The sequence below is a fragment of the Oncorhynchus clarkii genome, chromosome 28 (assembly GCF_045791955.1).
Source record: "Oncorhynchus clarkii lewisi isolate Uvic-CL-2024 chromosome 28, UVic_Ocla_1.0, whole genome shotgun sequence".
NCBI lineage: Eukaryota > Metazoa > Chordata > Actinopteri > Salmoniformes > Salmonidae > Oncorhynchus > Oncorhynchus clarkii.
Genome location: NC_092174.1, coordinates 34,419,306 through 34,439,309, shown reverse-complemented (window position 1 = coordinate 34,439,309; position 20,004 = coordinate 34,419,306). Strand labels below are relative to the sequence as shown.

The 20,004-nt window shown below is 40.3% G+C and overlaps 1 protein-coding gene across 1 annotated transcript in view; it reads right to left on the bottom strand.

Annotated features, from left to right (window-relative positions):
• LOC139386629 (ephrin type-A receptor 3-like) overlaps window positions 1-20,004 on the bottom strand; it is a 183,350-nt gene that overhangs the window by 57,290 nt on the left and 106,056 nt on the right. The window contains exons 9-10 of the mRNA XM_071132367.1: window positions 19,264-19,426; window positions 13,529-13,637 (exon numbers count right to left, since the gene is read on the bottom strand). Coding sequence (XP_070988468.1) covers window positions 13,529-13,637; window positions 19,264-19,426 — 272 coding nt within the window. The remainder of the gene's footprint in view (window positions 1-13,528; window positions 13,638-19,263; window positions 19,427-20,004) is intronic.

Below are 20,004 nucleotides of genomic sequence, written 5' to 3'. Positions count from 1 at the left end.
AGTTTTTACGAGCCATATTACTAAGATATCACCCGCTTCCCTGCCAACACAGACCGAGGGGGAGTAGGGCGTATGGTGTGTGTGTGTTAGTGTGTGTGTGCGTGCATGCATGCATGCGTGAATGTGTAAGTTAGTGTGTGTGTGTACATTAGTGTGTCTCTCTCTCCATGTTTCTCTCTCTCCCTCTTTCTCTCCGATGCTAGGATGAATCAGTGTCACTCCGTTTTGCTGTAATGAAAGCTGTAGAGCAGTGAGAAATAGAGAAGAAAAGGAGGATATACTGAAAAGATAACACAAAGAAAGAGGAAGAAAATAGAGGGAAAGAATAATGAGATAAGCATGGAAATGTTGAATAGACACTGGGGTAGGGAGAGGAATAAAGATTGATATAGGCAGAGCGAAGATGGTATAGAAAAATGAAAATGAAAGAGAGCGAGAGGGAGAGAGAGAAGAAGCTGAGAGAAAGAGAGAGAGAGAGAGATGCATTATGATTGGCTATCACTGCTGATTTCAGATTCTGTATGATTCTTCAAAAACCAGCCTGCCGGTTTTCAATACACCACCCCTATTGCACCTTCCAGTGCAATCTCCCTCCCTCCCTCCCTCCCTCCCTCCTTCCTTCATTCAATGTTTCTTGCCCTCTCTCACTAGAAAAATTCATATTATCCCCAATGGTCCCATATACTCTCATATCTTCTTTCTCACTCTACTTCTCTCTTCTCCCTCCATCATCCTCTCTCTCCTCCCTGTTCTTTCTCAGCTTCTTTTTTCACTCTATTTCTCTCTTCTCCCTCCTTTACCCTCTCTCTCCTCCCTGTTGTCTCTGTATTCTGGACATCTCTATTTCTCCTTTCCCTTCTTGTCTCTCAAGTGCTGTCTTTGATCTCATTCAATCTGCAGTCAAACACACACACACAATCCTGTTTCGAGGTTCTCTATTAGAAAGCACTAATCAACCCCCAGCCCTGCCTCCATCCCCCTATCCAAGCCATGGCAGAATGAAAGGAAGGAAAGAGTGGGAGGAGAGAGAAGAGGTTCATGGCTAGGAGGGATGAAGCTCATGTCAAAGTGACATCAAAAGTTGGATGTTTGAGTGGCATCAGGGAGCATTTTAGCTAACCCTAACCCCTTTCCTAAATTGTAAGGGAAACTGCAGTGCTAGACACTATTTGGGGTGTTCTGCCAGTCTCACTACATATTTATGAGTGATGAGGTGTTTCTTGACATAATTATGGACTATAGCTGTATTTTTTAACATTTGCACCGGAAGAGTTCAACCAATGCCGTCATGGTTGATTGAGTCTGATGTCTGATAAAAACATTATTGGAGTCATGTTTTTTAGCAATTATTGTGGCCTTTGTGTTTCGCCGATTGCACGATCCCACTAGCAGCAAGTAGATATGGTTGTCCTTGTTCAAATAGAACCATTGGACTATCTGCCAGGACATTGAAGGATAGCTAGGTTGACTCATTTCCCCTGGCTTTGTAAAGACTACAGTTTGACGGGAGCCCTACTTCCTTATTCCTACCCTCTTAAGCAAGCTTTTCAAAATGGGGGGCAGTACTAGTTTACAGGTACATGGAAGTTATGTTACCGTGCACTGTCTATCCAAGATAATTAATTAGCTACAATGGCAGCTTCTGATGATTCCTCATTCCAAGAAGAGCTGGACGATGAAACATTTTTTTTATGTTCTTTTACATAGGAACATACAGCCCTATTCATTTGAGCCAGAATACACTGAAGAGCAGTTGAAACAGTGACAGAAATAACTGTGAGACTAGCAAGCAGCGGCAGCAGCCTAGACCATCTGGGCTGGACCAGGACTCAGGGCAAATTACAAACAAGTAAGTTGTTTTGCTATCTGTAGCTAGCTAGCAATAAAAGCTCTCTTTTTACACGAGGCAGTGTTGTTCAGTACAATACAATTTGGTGATCGATTTGGCCATATCAAGGCTTGATAGTACCATTACAAGGCAAGCTAAAACCAAGTTTAGTTAGCTAGCTAGCTGTGTATTTAATACACCTAAAATGTACTGTAGTATAACGTTATAGCTAGCAAGCTAACTAGCCTAGCTAGCCTCAATGTCTCTCATTATGAGCAAAACGGAAGAAATGTTGTGATGATAATGGTGTAGAGTAAAGGAATGACTTTGGGTTTATGACTCATATTAGTCTTGGAGTTACTATACTTGTGTGATATAGCTAGCTAGGTAGCGAACGTGTGTCTGTGACATGTCTCATTCTACACCATGCTGTTACAGTAGGAATACAGACAGTACACAATGACTACCCATGAATGTGTAATAGCATTTTTGACTCTCTCACACATTAAATACTGCTTGGACACAAAAAAGTTGATTACTCTCAAGGGGAGATGTGAAAGCTCCCATAACAACAATCTCCCCTTGTATCAAAGTTACTCCGAACATCTCACTGCACCACCAAAACACATCATATGCAGTTATTCCTTTTGTAGAACTGTAGCAGTTATTATAAGCGTAAGTTGCATATTCTTTTTTCTTCTGTATATATGTCATACAATGCCATAACTGTTACTGCTTACTGCTGTGTAAACTCACCTCAGTCTCCAGAGCAAATAAACTTCATCTTGAATACAATCCATGTCTACTTATTAGCTTTATTGATAGACTAATCTACTGTTTTATTGAAACATGCTACTTGCCAACAAATTAGCGTTTAAATGATACACAAAGTTCCTGCATTATTTGTTTTAGCAGTAAGAGTGAAGCTAGTTTATCCCAACACATTTAAAGAAAATCAAAATGAATTAACGCCGGAAATTAAGTAAACACCTTATTGGTATCGGATGCAGCAGGAATAATTGAGTAACTTGTCAGTACACTTTGAAAATATATTATATTAAACTCCATTATATATTCTGTATACAGTTGAAGTCAGAAGTTTACATACACCTAAGCAAACTCAGTTTTTCACAATTCCTGACATTTAGTCCTAGTAAAAATTCCCTGTCTTAGGTCAGTCAGGATCACCACTTTATTTTAAGAATGTGAAATGTCAGAATAATAGTAGAGAGAAGGATTTAATTCAGCTTTAATTTCTTTCATCACGTTCCCAGTGGGTCAGAAGTTTAGATACACTCAATTAGTATTTGGTAGCATTGCCTTTAAATTAATTTGGGTCAAACGCTTTTGGGTAGCCTTCGACAATCTTCCCATAATAAATTGGGTGAATTTTGTCCCATTCCTCCTGACCTAGCTGGTGTACCTGAGTGAGGTTTCTAGTCTTCCTTGCTCGCTCACACTTTTTCAGTTCTGCCCACAAATTTTCTATGGGATTGAGGTCAGGGCTTTGTGATGGCCACTCCAATACCTTGACTTTGTTGTCCTTAAACCATTTTGCCACAACTTTGGAAGTATGCTTGGGGTCATTGTCCATATGGAAGACCCATTTGCGACCAATCTTAAACATCCTGACTGATGTCTTGAGATGTTGCTTCAATATATCCACATAATTTTCCTCCCTCATGATGCCATCTATTTTGTGAAGTGCACCAGTCCCTCCTGCAGCAAAGCACCCCCACACCATGATGCTGCCACCCCCATGCTTCACAGTTGGTACGGTGTTCTTTGGCTTGCAAGCTTCCCCCTTTTTCCTCCAAACATAACGATAGTCATTATGGCCAAACAGTTCTACTTTTGTTTCATCAGACCAGAGGACATTTCAACAAAAAGTTCGATCTTTGGCCCCATTTACATTTGCAAACCGTAGTCTGGCTTTTTTATGGCGGTTTTGGAGCAGTGGCTTCTTCCTTGCTGAGCGGCCTTTCAGGTTATGTCGATATAGGACTCGTTTTACTGTGGATATAGATACTTTTGTACCTGTTTCCTCCAGCATCTTCACAAGGTCCTTTGCCGTTGTTCTGGGATTGATTTGCACTTTTCGCACCAAAGTACGTTCATCTCTAGGAGACAGAATGCGTCTCATTCCTGAGCGGTATGACGGCTGCGTGGTTCCATGGTGTTTATTGTTGCATACTATTGTTTGTACAGATGAACGTGGTACCTTCAGGCATTCAGAAATAGCTCCCAAGGATGAACCAGACAAAAAAAAAATTCTGAGGTCTTGACTGATTTCTTTTGATTTTCCCATAATGTTAAGCAAAGAGGCACTGAGTTTGAAGGTAGGGCCTTGAAATACAGCCACAGGTACACCTCCAATTGACTCAAATGATGTCAATTAGCCTATCAGAAGCTTCTAAAGCCATGACATCATTCCCTTGAATTTTCCAACTGTTTTAAGGCACAGTCAACTTAGTGAGTGTAAACTTCTGACCAATTGGAATTGTGATACAGTGAATTATAAATTAAATAATCTGTGTGTAAACAATTGTTGGAAAAATGTGTTGTGTCAAGCACAAAGTAGATGTTCTAACCGACTTGCCAAGACGATAGTTTGTTAACAAGACATTTTTGGAGTGGTTGAAAAATGAGTTTTAATGACTCCAACCTAAGTGCTTATAAACTTCCGACTTGAACTCTACATACAGTACCAGTCAGAAGTTTGGACACACCTACTCATTCAAGGGTTTTTCTTTTTTTTTACTATTTTCTACATTGTAGAATAATAGTGAAAACATCAAAACTATGAAATAACACATATGGAATTATGTAGCAACCAAAAAAGTGTTAAACAAATCAAAATATATTTTAGATTTTTCAAACTAGCCACCCTTTGCCTTGATGACAGCTTTGCACACTCTTAGCATTCTCTCAACCAGCTTCATCTGGAATGCTTTTCCAAAAGTCTTGAAGGAGTTCCCACATATGCTGAGCACTTGTTGGCTGCTTTTCCTTCACTCTGCGGTGAACTCATCCCAAACCATCTCAATTGGGTTTAGGTCGGGTGATTGTGGAAGCCAGGTCATCTGATGCAGCACTCCATCACTCTCCTTCTTGGTCAAATAGCCCTTACACAGCCTGGAGGTGTGTTGGGTCATTGTCCTGTTTAAAAACAGGATAATAGGCTTTCTTGAGGCCTGCCACAGTAAAGGAAGACCTCTGCTGCAGAGGATAAGTTCATTAGAGTTACCAGCCTCAGAAATTGCAGCCCAAATAAATGCTTCACAAGAGTTCAAAGAACAGACACATCTCAACATTAACTGTTCAGAAGAGACTGCATGACTCAGGTCTTCATGGTCAACTTGCTGCAAAGAAACCACTAAAGGACACTGCTAATAATAAGAGACTATCTTGGGCCAAGAAATACGAGCAATGGACATTAGACTGGTGAAAATATTTCCAAATTTGAGATTTTTGGTTCTAATCGCCGTGTCTTTGTGAGTGGATGATATCCGCATGGATCACTAGTAACTTTAAATAATACCACTTTAATAATGTTTACATATCTTACATTACTCATCTCATATGTGTTGTGTCTCTGACTGATTAAAAACATATTTTTCTCAATTTCTGCCTGAATGACGTGCCCAAAGTAAACTGCCTGTTGCTCAGGCCCTGAAGCTAGGATATGCTTACAATTGATACCATTGGAAAGAAAACACTTTGACGTTTGTAGAAATGTTAAAATAATAAAGGAGGATATAACACAATAGATATGGTAGGAGAAAATCCAAAGTTTGTTTGAGAGATCATGCTCTTACAATGGCAAGTATAAGGGCATACTGGAAATTAGCTCCCATGATGCGATTCCTATGGCTTCCACAGGGTGTCAGCAGTCTATGTTCAACTTTCAGGCTTGTAACTTCCAAAACGATTAAGAAATATCAGCGTTTGAAGACAGGACGCACAAGCTAAAATCAGTTTCTTATTGAACATACTTCTTTCTGTAAGAAATATTATAGTTTGAATACATTTTAGGGTATCTAAGGAGTAAATATAAATGTTTTTGACATGTTGAAAAAAGTTTAGGGGTAGATTTTCGGATTCCTTTCTCTGAATGTGAGTGGATTACTCAAATCGATGGCGCCAACTAAACTGACTTTTTGGGATATAAAGGATTTTATCTAACAAAATGACACTACATGTTAAAGCTGGGACCCTTTGAATGACAAATCACAGGAAGATTTTTAAAAAGTAAGTAAATATTTAATCGCTATTTGTGAATTTATGAAACATGTGCCGGTGGAAAACTATTTTGATGTGGGGCGCCGTCCTTAAACAATCACATGGCATGTTTTCGCTGTAATAACTACTGTAAATCGGACAGTTTAGTTAGATTAACAAGAATTCAAGCTTTCAACTGATATAAGACACTTATATTCCTAAATGTTTAATATACATAATTTTTATGATTATTTATTTGAATTTTGCACCCTCCAGTTACACCGGAAGATGTCCCGCTAGTGGGACGCCTAGACCTATTATATGACATGCTATTTTATAAATTGATTAACCTGTTTAGGGTAGGGGGCAGCATTTTCACTTTTGGATAAATAGCATGCCCAAACTGAACTGCCTCCTACTCTGTCCCAGATCCTAATATATGCATATTATTATTAGTATTGGATAGAAAACACTCTGACGTTTCTAAAACTGTTTGAATCATGTCTGTGAGTATAACAGAACTTATTTAGCAGGCGAAACCCTGAGGACAAATCATTCTGATTTTTTTTGAGGTCACTGTCACTTTTCAATATGTTTTCATTGGGAATACAGCATTCTAATCGACTTTCCTGCAGATCCTACCGCTTCCGCTGGATGTCACCAGTTTGTAGAAATTGGTTGGGGTTTTTCTTTTGTGTAATGAAGAAGTACCATAGCTCAGAACGAGAGTCACTTCATGTGTACTTTTGATAGAGGCGCGTAACCAGAAAAGTAGCGTCAGTTTGTTTTGCTCCTGTATTGAACACAAATCATCCCGTCTTCAATTTGATCGATTATATATGTTTAGAAATACCTAAAGTCGTATTACAAAAGTAGTTCGAAATGTTTTGGCAAAGTTTACAGGTAACTTTTGAGATATTTTGTAGCGACGTTGCGTAAGTTGGAAGCTGTGTTTTTCTGGATCAAACGCGCCAAATAAATGGACATTTTGGATATATAACGACGGAATTAATCAAACAAAAGGACCATTTGTGATGTTTATGGGACATATAGGAGTGCCAACAAAGGTAAGGCATGATTTATATTTTATTTCTGCGTTTTGTCGCGCCTGCAGAGTTGAAATATGCTACTCTCTCATTGTTTACTTGTTTACTCATTTGCTATCATCAGATAATAGTATCTTATGCTTTTGCCAAAAAGCCTTTTTGAAATCTGCCATGTTGGCTGGATTCACAACGAATGTAGCTTTAATTTGCTATCTTGCATGTGTAATTTAATGAAAGTTAGATTTTTATAGAAATGTATTTGAATTTGGCGCTCCGCATTTTCCCTGGCTATTGGCCATGTGGGACGCAAGCGTCCCCCTACTCCAGAGAGGTAAACTAACGTTTTACTGATTATGTGATTGAATTAAACCATGCAACAGTTAACTATTTAATAACCTGGGGCACCACGGAAGCATTAGTTTATATAGAGCGGCTATCTCCCGAATCCACTCTTGAAGATCTTTTACATCATTAGCAATCAATTATTAATCGACACCTTATTCAGTCTCATCTGAATGTCATAAAATTCTTGGTTATCTTCATGAACCCTGTCTAACAAGTTGAATCTGCAATACAAAAATTGGCTTAATTATTTATTTACTAAATAATCACACAGAATTACATATACAAAGGATGGATCATACATCGATTACTAATCATGTCATAAAATAAAAAGTACCTAGCAGATGGAAACCGATATGACGGCTGGTTACACAAATAATGAGGGTTGTGTTTGAATGAAAGAGTGGGAAAACTGAGGGACTAAAGAGATTGGGTCTCTATCGGATATTGAAAAGCTATGCTAACGTAAATACAGAATCTTGTGCATTCTAATAACCACCCATTCGGAAAAGGAAAATGCAAGTTATATATTTGCACTGAGCTGCGCTTCGATAGATGGGTCGAAGATGAAAGACTGGTTTGCCCAGAAGAGATTGCCCTTGTCCCTTGTAGAATCTGTCGGGTCGTAGTGTTGTAGGGCAGATACGTTATACCCTGTCTTCTCAGGAGATTGTCTGTCCTCTCCTAGGCCACGTACGTTTACAGCTGTAGCTGATAACTCGACTTCTATATATAACTTCTTCTTTAGTGAAAAAGAGTTGAAAGTTCATACCATTTTGCCATAATCAGCTCACGCTGTATTCTGGCTGGTGTAGTAGAAATTCATCCTTCCAGCGTGGTGATTGTCACCTCCACGTAATTTGTTCTCATGTTCATTTCGTTATGTAGAATGGATATTCAACCATTCGCAACCACAGCTCACGCTGGGGCTTTTACACTGGAGAAGATAAGGGCTTGTTTCTCTCCTCTCAACCAATGTCCGTTCACTTGAACGTGGCCACTGAGTGAGCATAGTTTACTTATGAAAACAATTCTCTCATTTAGAAGCTAAAATTACATTGAATCTTTTCACATAGTTTCATATTTAAACATTTAAATTGCACAACAATTCCATGTGAATCTGATAACTATAACGTGTAGACTTTCCAAGGTACAATTTATGTTGTCCGATCATCAGATATAATGTCCCAGACACCAACTGATCTGACATCATATTCTTTAAGTGCCAACGGACACTTTCAACTGGTTGGATTACAGAAATGTTGTTCTTTTCCCCAACCTTTTTATGTTACCATACTCTATGTTATCAAAGGGCTTTCCAAGAGGCCATTCTGTAGAGTGGAGAGAAAAGGGGGAAAGGTATTTATGGGGTCATAAACCTCCCCCAACAGGGCAACGTCATGACGTATGTTTATACTGTATCTTATACCATCTTGCCTATGCCGCTCGGTCATCGCTCATCCATATATTAATATGTACATATTCTTATTCCATCCATTTAGATTTGTGTGTACTAGGTAGTTGTGGAATTGTTAGATTACTTGTTATGATTTCTCTACACTCGCATTAACATCTGCTAACCATATGTATGTGACCAATAACATTTGATATGATTTGTGTGGTTCCCACCGTGAAGCACGGAGGAGGAGGTATAAGGGCACAAGGCGAGAACCAGATGCAGACACAGGAGGCAGATGGTTAGAGTCCAAGATGTTTATTAACAATCCAAAAGTGGTCAAAACCAGTTCAGAGATCCAGAGGTACAGAATGGCAGGCTCGAGGTCAGGGTAGGCAGAATGGTCAGGCTTTGCCGGTGACACTATCGGTTGATTTATTTAGAATTCAAGGGACACTTAACGAGCATGGCTACCACAGCCTTCTGCAGTGATACGCTATCCCACTTAGTGGGACTATCATTTGTTTTTCAACAGGACAATGACCCAACACACCTCCAGGCTGTGTAAGGGCTACTTGACCAAGAAGGAGAGTGCTGCATCAGATGACCTGGCCTCCACAATCACCCGACCTCAACCCAATTGAGATGGTTTGGGATGAGTTGGACCGCAGAGTGAAGGAAAAGTAGCCAACAAGTTCTCATCATATGTGGGAACTCCTTTAAGACTGTTGGAAAAGCATTCCAGGTGATGCTGGTTGAGAGAATGCCAAGAGTGTGCAAAGCTGGCATCAAGGCAAAGGGTGGCTACTTTGAAGATTCTAAAATCTAAAAAATATATTAGGATTTTTTTTAACACTTTGTTATTTAATAGTTTTGATGTCTTCACTATTATTATTCTACAATATATAAAATAGTAAATATAAAGATGAAACATTGAAGTATATATATATATATATATATTTACAACAGCTATAAATATCTATACCACAATGCAATTTTGAGCATACTAGGCATTCTATATTATACCACAACATCAGTGTAACTGAATATGGGTATTGTGTTGGTTGAATATTCCAGGCAGGTTACATATTGTTCTTCAGCTGGTGAACCTCTTCTTGCGTTGGGTAATGGCAGCTGGTTTGGCAGTCTTTGGCGATGTTGGCAGGGCTGTTGGGTTTGGGGATCTGTGACTCAGGCTCTTTGTAGACAATTGTCTGGTCCTTTCTGCACTCCACAGCTAGGTGGACAAGCCACTCGTACACGTTTTTCACCACCCACTGCTTCGACCTCTTGCAGAAGATTTGTTTGCACTGCAAGTCTCCAGGAGAGAGACGTGAAGCTGATCGTGAGGATGTGTAAAGCGTGAAGACTGATCATGAGGATGTGTAAAGCGTGAAGACTGATCATGAGGATGTGTAAAGCGTGAAGACTGATCATGAGGATGTGTAAAGTGTGAAGACTGATCATGAGGATGTGTAAAGCGTGAAGACTGATCATGAGGATGTGTAAAGCGTGAAGACTGATCATGAGGATGTGTAAAGCGTGAAGCTGATCGTGAGGATGTGTAAAGCGTGAAGCTGATCATGAGGATGTGTAAAGCGTGAAGACTGATCGTGAGGATGTGTAAAGCGTGAAGACTGATCGTGAGGATGTGTAAAGCGTGAAGACTGATCGTGAGGATGTGTAAAGCGTGAAGACTGATCGTGAGGATGTGTAAAGCGTGAAGACTGATCGTGAGGATGTGTAAACATACAATAACCATAGAACCACACTATGTAAACAAAACAGGGTACAGTAGACTGGTATGTGTTCTGTTACACTCAGAGTCAATAATGGGGCATTGAGATGGGCTGTTAGAAAATCTGTCAAAAGTTTCAGGGGGTCTTCTTGACTGATGTACAGTCTAGTCGTGTATTGTTATGTATGAGCAGCTACAGTTGTGCTGTTGAGTAGACAAGCACTGCCAACAGTAGAGTGAATAGGCTAGAAGAGTATACTAACAGCCCCTCTCCCTCATACCAAAGAACTGACTGTAAGGGTGTGAAAAGTTTGAGGAGCACATTTCTTGCGACAGTGTTTTTCAAGAGGGTATTGTGCTTTCATAAATACCTTTAGCTGTCCTGGCTTGTGTCAAAGTAAGATTATGTTGAGCTTGAGCTTATTCCAGGCTGAAAGCTTTCAACCAACGGGTCCACAGGCTCTGCATTAGTAAAGCTGGTGTCCAGGTTGTCGTCAACAGCAACATGATTATTCTGTTGGACACACAGTAGTCAGTGATTAGCCAACAATTGACGACTATGTCCCCATTTACACACACTCAAACAAGGTCCTATATCCACCCCCCCCCCCCCCCCCCCATGTCGACAGATCATTCATATTAACCTTCACACACAATACCCACCCCTAACAGACACCAGTCACCCCCCCTTACTAATACTTCCTTTTCTGCAATTTACACTTCAAGCCTTGCATTAACTTTCAACTAAGTCTCAACAATACAGAGAAAACTACAGTAGAAGTTGTAGCCTCCTTGTAAACACACAAATTATGACAACAAGACACAGACCATGTTTATGCCTAGCTCCAGTAGATTTATTTGCTCATAATGGAGTCAGGGAAAGATTTAGTAGATTTTAGTAAGCTTTTAGAAAGTGACTTACACTACTTCCTGGTGCTGAGCTCGATGTTGATGCCTCTACAGATGTTGATGGGATCAGACTCTAAATAAAACACATAGTCACACATAGTTAGTCTCTGCAATAGTTAGTTAGCTAGCTAGCTAACGGTTAGCTAACGTAACCTAACGAAGCTAACGTCACCCTGCAAAGTTACAAATCACATCACCAGATAGCAGCTTGCTAATTACACTGATAAGCTTTGCAATGTCAAGCCAGCGTATTATGAAAGCCAGCTAGCTAGATTTTGGTGTAGATAACTAAATGTAGTTCGCCAGCTAGCTAGTTAGCAGGTAATGTTAGTTACGTTACCACAGCTTGACTTGTTTTCTGCTGCTCTGATGTTGGCTGATCGGATGACTTCATCTTTGAAGTGAAGGGGAAAATCGATGTTCGACGACATGGCAACCCCATCAGTTGAGACTTCAGTTCCGTTTCGAAATCCTCTGGCTGAAAGTGCTGGCTACAAATGCAGACATTTTGATATTTCTCACATCAACTGGATACACAGGCCGGTACTACGTCCTGAAATCGCCAAGAACTCTGGATATTGTGGTTTGCTTACAACCAGGAAATGTAGCTGGCCTAATTCTACTGGTGAGACGCAGAAAAGCTTGGTATTTGCGGGTAAGTGAGGATATTCAAATTTTTCATGACACATATGATATGTTAATAACATATTAATGTACATTTATAGTGAAATAGAGCAGCAGTGAAATGTATCTTCAACCTAATTGTCCTAACCTGCTATGTCAATCCCGCCAACCTGCTACACAAATTCTCCTAACCTGCTACGTGAGTTCTCCTAACAGCTACGTGAGTTATCCTAACAGCTACGTGAGTTATCCTAACCAGCTACCTGCTACGTGAGTTCTCCTAACCTGCTACTTGAGTTCTTCCTAACCTGCTACCTGCTACGCGAGTTGTCCTAACCTGCTACGTGAGTTCTCCTAACCAGCTACCTGCTACGTGAGTTCTCCTAACCTGCTACCTGCTACGTGAGTTCTCCTAACCTGCTACGTGAATTCTCCTAACCAGCTACCTGCTATGTGAGTACTCCTAACCAGCTACGTGAGTTCTCCTAACCAGCTACGTGACTTCTCCTAACCAGCTACGTCAATTCTCCTAACCTGCTACGTGAGTTCTCCTAACCAGATACATGAGTTATCCTAACCTGCTGTGAACAGTCACTTTCTGACATTAACTGCATCCCATCAAGTCACAATCAGAAAAGAGGGTTGGAGGGAGAGGTAATTGTTGGCGGTATATCGACCCCCCTGTAAAACCTAGTTAACACCTCGCCTGCCTTCCAGCCTGTGAAATCTGATTAGCTGTATGTGTGTGTGTCTGTGTGTACTTTTAGTAAACCAGGATTAACACCCTGCCTGTCGGCCATCTAGCCTGTCTTGCCATTTTCTTCTTCAACCTTTCAACTTTTACGTATGTGAGCGTGTTTTATGTGTGTATTTGTATGTTATTGTGTGTGTGTGTGTGTGTGTGTGTGTGTGTGTGTGTGTGTGTGTGTGATTAGGACGGTATCCACTAACTAGATTTCACCCAGTCAATAATTAATAGGGCACTCAGCCTGATAGGCAATCACCCTTAATCAATACTAATGTTTTTACAGACCTCAGAAGTGTGTGTGTGTACGGTATGTCAATGTGTGTGTGTCGAGGGGAAAAATAGCTCTTTAATCTAGTCAGTGCGTATATAGGATAAGCATTAATTTACAGACATTATAAATCACTGGCCTGTCATCTCTCTCTCCTCTCCTCCTTTGGTACAGGAGAGCTGGAGCCTAACTCAGACTGTCTGGACTGCATCCAAGAAGAGTTCTCTCCTTTCCTCCTCTCCTCCTCCTATCTCATTTCTTCTCTCTGGTTCTCTTCTTTAATTTGACTCACTAGTCTAGCCTGCATATAACACCACTGGGTTTACAAATGACCTTCGCTGAACGTTAGCTAATTTTGCCTGAAGGTACATTTCAGTGTGTGTGAGAGTGTGTGTGTAGCACTCTTACCTGCCACTGACAACAAAGCAGGCCACCAGGAAGATGATCAGTACGATGCCTCCAGTGATGGACACAGCCAGGATAGTAGACTGGTTAGGGTCTCCTATGGCCAACATGTCTGAGACAGGGAATCACAGGCAAGAGAAAGGGTTAACACATTGTGAGAAGGTGTGTCTATGTGTGCATGTGTGTCTTTGTGTGTCTATATGTGTGATCAGAAATACAGTGTAGACATTGTTAATGTTGTAAATGACTATTGTATTTTTATTTTTTTAATGGAATATCTACATAGACGTTCAGAGGCCCATTATCAGCAATGATCACTCCTGTGTTCCAATGGCACGTTGTGTTAGCTAATCCAAGTGTATCATTTTAAAAGGCTAATTGATCATTCTGAGAAATAAAGGCTATTCCATGTGAGAAACTGCCAAGAAACTGAAGATCTCGTACAACGCTGTGTACTACTCCCTTCACAGAACAGCGCAAACCTGCTCTGACCAGAATAGAAAGAGGAGTGGGAGGCCCCTGTGCACAACTGAGCAAGAGGACAAGTACATTGGAGTGTATAGTTTGAGAAACAGACATCTCACAAGTCCTCAAATGACAGCTTCATTAAATAGTACCTGAAAAACACCAGTCTCAACGTCAACAGTGAAGAGGCGACTCCAGAAGGCCAGTATCCCGGAGTCGTCTCTTCACTATTGAAGCTGAGAGTGGTGTTTTGGGGGTACTATTTAATGAAGCTGCCAGTTGAGGACTTGTGAGATGTCTGTTTCTCAAACTAGACATTCTAATGTACTTGTCCTCTTGTTCAGTTGTGCACTGTTGCCTCCCACTCCTCTTTCTATGCTGGTTGGAACTAAATGTTTTTTTCTTTCAAAAACAAGGAAATTTCTAAGTGACCCCAAACCTTTGAACGGTGGTGTAACTAGGAATAAAGTGACAGATAGTAAACAGTAGCAGCATATGATGATAAAAAAAAGTTAGCACAAAAAAGGGGTCAATGCAGAAAGTCTGAGTAGACATTTGATTAACTATTTAACTAACTATTGAGCAGTCTTATGGTTTGGGGTTAGAAGCTGTTCAGGGTCATGTTGGTTCCAGACTTGTTGTGTCTGTACCGCTTGCTGTGCAGAAGCAGAGATAACTGTCGTTGACTTTGGTGGCAAAGACTCCAGCTTGTGAGTGTGTGTGTGCGCGTGCGTGTGTGTGTGTGTGTGTGTGAGTGTGTGTGTGTGTGTGAGTGTGTGTGTGCGCGTGCGTGTAAGAGAGTGAGAGAAAGAGAAAGGGAGATTGAAAGAGAATGTTCTCAGCACACTCTTTCATGATAAAAAAAGCATTTTCCATTTCAATATTCCTCAAACACAGGAGACTGTAAATACATGAGAGTTGTCCTGTGCTGTCCAAATGGATATGTTAACATTGTACATAACAAGCCTGCTTTAAAAGTTTCTGTGAAACTACATTGATTTTTACACTGCAATAATCGGGCCATTACTCAAAACAAATACCTCATTTATCAAGTTTAGCCAAGCACGAGCATGCATTTGTGTGTGTGTGTGTGTGTGTGCGTGTGCATGGGCAGCCAGCCCATTCAGGCAAATCAATGCCGCCGGGCAGCGATAGATGGCCATTGGTCTTCTATTCCATTCCCTAGCATCAAACACACACACGAAGAAGACTTAGTAAGTAATCAACAATAACATTGATCCCACTTCATAGAATTGATATGACTAATATTCAGTCAGCTCAATCTTTGGTTTTCATTTCATGAACTTGAACTAAACGATTGATCAGATTCACATTTGATTTACATGATCGATATTCAGTCGAGGTGAACATAGGGCTGGCACAATAATCATACAATCATGTAACCGACAATTATGAACAATAATGGTGAAGTAAAACAATGATTTGTCTTACATATATTTTAGGAGTTTGGGGGGGTTTAACTTTAATTTTCAGACATTAGTAAATATAGTTTACCCAATAGCAGTTTTTATTTTTCCATTAGGAGGGTAAAGTTAGTCATTATTTTACTCGCAGAACGACATATTCAGGAGGAAAAGCTTAATTTCCAAAAGATCCAAGCAGTCAAAAGCATTTGTTTTTGAGACGAAGGTGTCACCAAACCTATGTTGTATTCATTAGGTATGGTATGTCATCAGATTAAAAAGACGTAGTATTGAGAATGTCGATATATGCCTCCCTCGACACTAACAATTGATTGCTCAGCACTGGGAGCGAACTCCTGATGCTTGGAGCCGTGCTGCTCAGACCACTGCGCCATCCCAGTTCACAATGCTCTAGTAAGCCATGATAATACTTGATTACACTTGATGGAATAGCAAGTTTTTTTTTATTACTATTTTGTTTTAAGCCTTCCCAAAAACCATAGCCAAAACCTTAACCACTCGGTTTTAACCCTGCAACCAAGTGGAATTAACCCTGTGACCACGTGGTAATACAGTGTCAAAAATAGATCATCATAAATACTTAGAATTTCTAAGGAAAACAATGAGATCTTGTTGCGACCATAGCAACAACAAAAAAAGTTCAACAAAAATTACAATTTCAAAAAAGGTATGCCGTTAAGAAATACCGGTATGGATATTTACAATACCGTCTAGAAAGATATTCTGGTGCACTGCTAAATAAATGAAAAGTTACATAAATTGGACAACTTTACTGTCATCTTTGATCTAGTTTGGTTTGTTATAAAACAATCAGAATGGAGAAAGACCGTTAAAATGCTTGGGCCAAGTCAAAAGTTTGGACACGCCTACTCATTCAAGGATTTTCTACATTGTAGAATAATAGTGAAGACGTCAAAACCATGAAATAACACATATGGAATCATGTAGTAACCAAAAAAAGTGTTAAACAAATCAAAATATATTTTTGATTTTAGATTCTTTGCCTACATGACAGCTTTGCACACTCTTGGCATTCTCTCAACCAGCTTCATGAGGTAGTCACCTGGAATGCCATTCAGTTAATTAACAGCTGTGCCCTGTTTTTTTTATTTTTCCTTAGGCAAGTCAGTTAAGAACATATTCTTATTTACAACGACAGCCTAGGAACGGTGGGTTAACTACCTTGTTCAGGGGCTGACCTTGTCAGCTCGGGATTTGATCTTGCAACCTTTCGGTTACTAGTCCAACACTCTAACCACTAGGCTACCTGCCGCCCCAGCAGTGTAAATTTGTGGAATTTCTTTCCTTCTTAATGTCTTTGAGTCAATCAGTTGTGTTGTGATAAGGTAGGGATAGTATACAGAAGATATCCCTATTTGGTAAAAGACCAAGTCCATATTATGACAAGAACAGCTCAAATAAGCAAAGAAAAACACCAGTCCATTATTACTTTAAGACATGAACGTTAGTCAAACTGGAACATTTCAAGAACTTTGAAAAAACCATGAAGCGCTATGATGAAACTGGCTCTCATGAGGACCGCTACAGGAAAGAAAGACCCAGAGTTACCTCTGTTTCAGAGGATAAGTTCATTAGAGTTACCAGCCTCAGAAATTGCAGCTCAAATAAATGCTTCACAGAGTTCAAGTAACAGACACATCTCAACATCAACTGTTCAGAGGAGACTGTGTGAATCAGACCTTCATGGTCGAATTACTGCAAAGAAACCACTACTAAAGGACACCAATAATAAGAAGAGACTTGCTTGGGCCAAGAAACATGAGAAATGGACATTAGACTGGTGGAAATATGTTGTTTAGTCTGATGAGTCCAAATGTGAGATTTTTGGTTCCAACATTAGTGTCTTTGTGAGACACAGAGAATGTGAACGGATGATCTCTTCTTGTGTGGTTCCCACCGTGAAGCATGGAAGAGGAGGTGTGATGGTGCTTTGCTGGTGACACTGTCTGTGATTTATTTGGAAGGCACACTTAACCAGCATGGCTACCACAGTATTCTGCAGTGATACGCCATCACATCTGGTTTGTGCTTAGTGGGACTATAATTCGTTTTTCAACAGGACAATGACCCAACACACCTCCAGGCTGTGTAAGGGCTATTTGACCAAGAAGGAGAGTGATGGAGTGCTACATCAGATGACCTGGCCTCCACAATCACCCGACCTCAACCCAATTGAGATGGTTTGGGATTAGTTGGACCGCAGAGTGAAGGAAAATCAGTCAACAAGTGCTCAGCATATGTGGGAACTCCTTCAAGACTGCTGGAAAAGCATTCCAGGTGAAGCTGGCTGAGAGACTGTCAAGAGTGTGCAAAGCTATCAAGGCAAAGGGTGGCTACTTTGAAAAAGCTAAAATCTAAAAAAGATTTGGATTTGTTTAACACTTTTTTGGTTACTACATGATTCCATATGTGTTATTTCATAGTTGTGATGTCTTCACAATTATTCTACAATGGAGAAAATAGTAAAAATAAAGAAATACCCTTGAATGAGTAGGTGTTCTAAAACTTTTAACTTCTTGATCCTACTTGAGACGCAGACGTCTCAAGTAGGCACCTGGAAATGCAAATGCGCTACGCTAAATGCTAAATGTACTCGTTACAACTCAAACCTTGATCAAAATTCACAAGCAGGGTATTGAATTAAAGCTACACTCGGTGTGAACCTAGCCAGCAAGTCAGATTTTTAAAATGCTTTTCGGCGAAAGCATGAGAAGCTATTATCTGATAGCATGCACCCCCCAAAATGCCAGCACGACACGTAAACAACAGATTTTGCGGTAGCCGGCGCTACCCAAAACGCAGAAATAAAATATAAAACATTCATTACCTTTGACGAGCTTCTTTCTTGGCACTCCTATATGCCCCATAAACATCACTATTGGGTCTTTTTTTTGTTTAAATCGGTCCATATATACCCAAAATAGCTTTGTATGGAAGCTGTGTCATTCAGAAAAAAACATCGTTTTTAAACGCTGCGTAATTTTTTAAAATTAAAAAAGTCGACGATAAACTTTCACAAAACACTTCGAAATCCTTTTGTAATCCAACTTTAGGTATTAGTAAACGTTTATAATCTATCAAAATGATTACAGGGCGATGTGTATTCAATAGGTCCTCGCTTGCAAATCAATGGCTGCCAATGTCTTCATTAACAACATCCGGGTGAAGACTGGGAAAATGGATGCCAGATAGATGGATTTTCCAACAATTAATTCAATTGAAAATGACGACAATGGCGACATCGTGTGGAATTTGTATGAATTGCAGGCAGGTCGATATTAAATTCTGTTCTCTTTTAACAACTCGTGGAAGTGACTTATGGAAATTATTTTTAGCTTTCAGAGAGCAGTTTTTCTTGCGTTTTTCAATGAAACACACGATCTGTTATAGTCACAGCCGTGATTTAACCAGTTTTAGAAACTTCAGAGTGTTTTCTATCCACACATACTAATCATATGCATATACTATATTCCTGGCATGAGTAGCAGGACGCTGAAAAGTTGCGCGATTTTTAACAGAATGTTCGAAAAAGGAGGGGGTAGAAGTAAGAGGTTTTAACTGGTACTGTATTTAGAAACTTGTTTCATTCAGAAACCATCAAATACCGTAAAAAATAAGACAAATATTTTGCTACGATATTTTGTCCATATCGCCCAGCCCTAGGAATGGAGGTGAAGAGGTAGAGGTGAGATATTGCAGAGGTAAAAGAGAGGAGAGAAGGAAGATGAAGAGAGTCCAGAAGAGGATGATAGGCGGAGACAGAGAAACATTAAAAGACACAGCAGAGAGAGAGGAAGAGGAAGAGACCTTCATGGCTGGTCTCCAGTTCTATCTCTCCTCCATAGTTGCCGTATCCCCCGTCGGTTCTAGCTCGGACACGGAACACATATGTAGTACCAGGCTTTAGACCGTCTACAGTCATCACATTGGACCTGGTCTTTAGGACTGTGTAGTTCTGCTCTCTCTGGTTCTAATGGGAGAGGAAGAGAGAGAGACAGATGGAGAGAAATAGATGGAGAGAGAGAGATATATATGAGAGAGAGAGAGATGTTAAGTGAGTGTGTGTGTCAGTGAGAAACCTCCTTGCAGTGCCTATGATACCTTCTCTAATGAGAGGAGCTCCACTACACTGATTAACACTGTTACTGTGGAATATTACCACTGATCCCTGCCAATAACACACACACACACACACACACACACACACACACACACACACACACACACACACACACACACACACACACACACACACACACACACACGCACACACAGACACACAGACACACACACACACACACTTCCCACTCCTCTCTTCTCTCGTTCTCTTCATTCACGTTCCTGTTTTATTTAGCCTGCCTGCTGCCCTTGGTGGACATAAACTTCCCTTTCGGGGCCATTCAATGTGCAGAGTGAGCTAAATCAAGTGCACTCCTGTGCTTATCAGATCCATTAAACACTGGCTAGAGAGTCCACACTGGGATTTTCAGGTCTGAGTCTGACAATAAGTAAGAATAGAAGAGAGGGATGAGATGAGAGGAGAAGAGA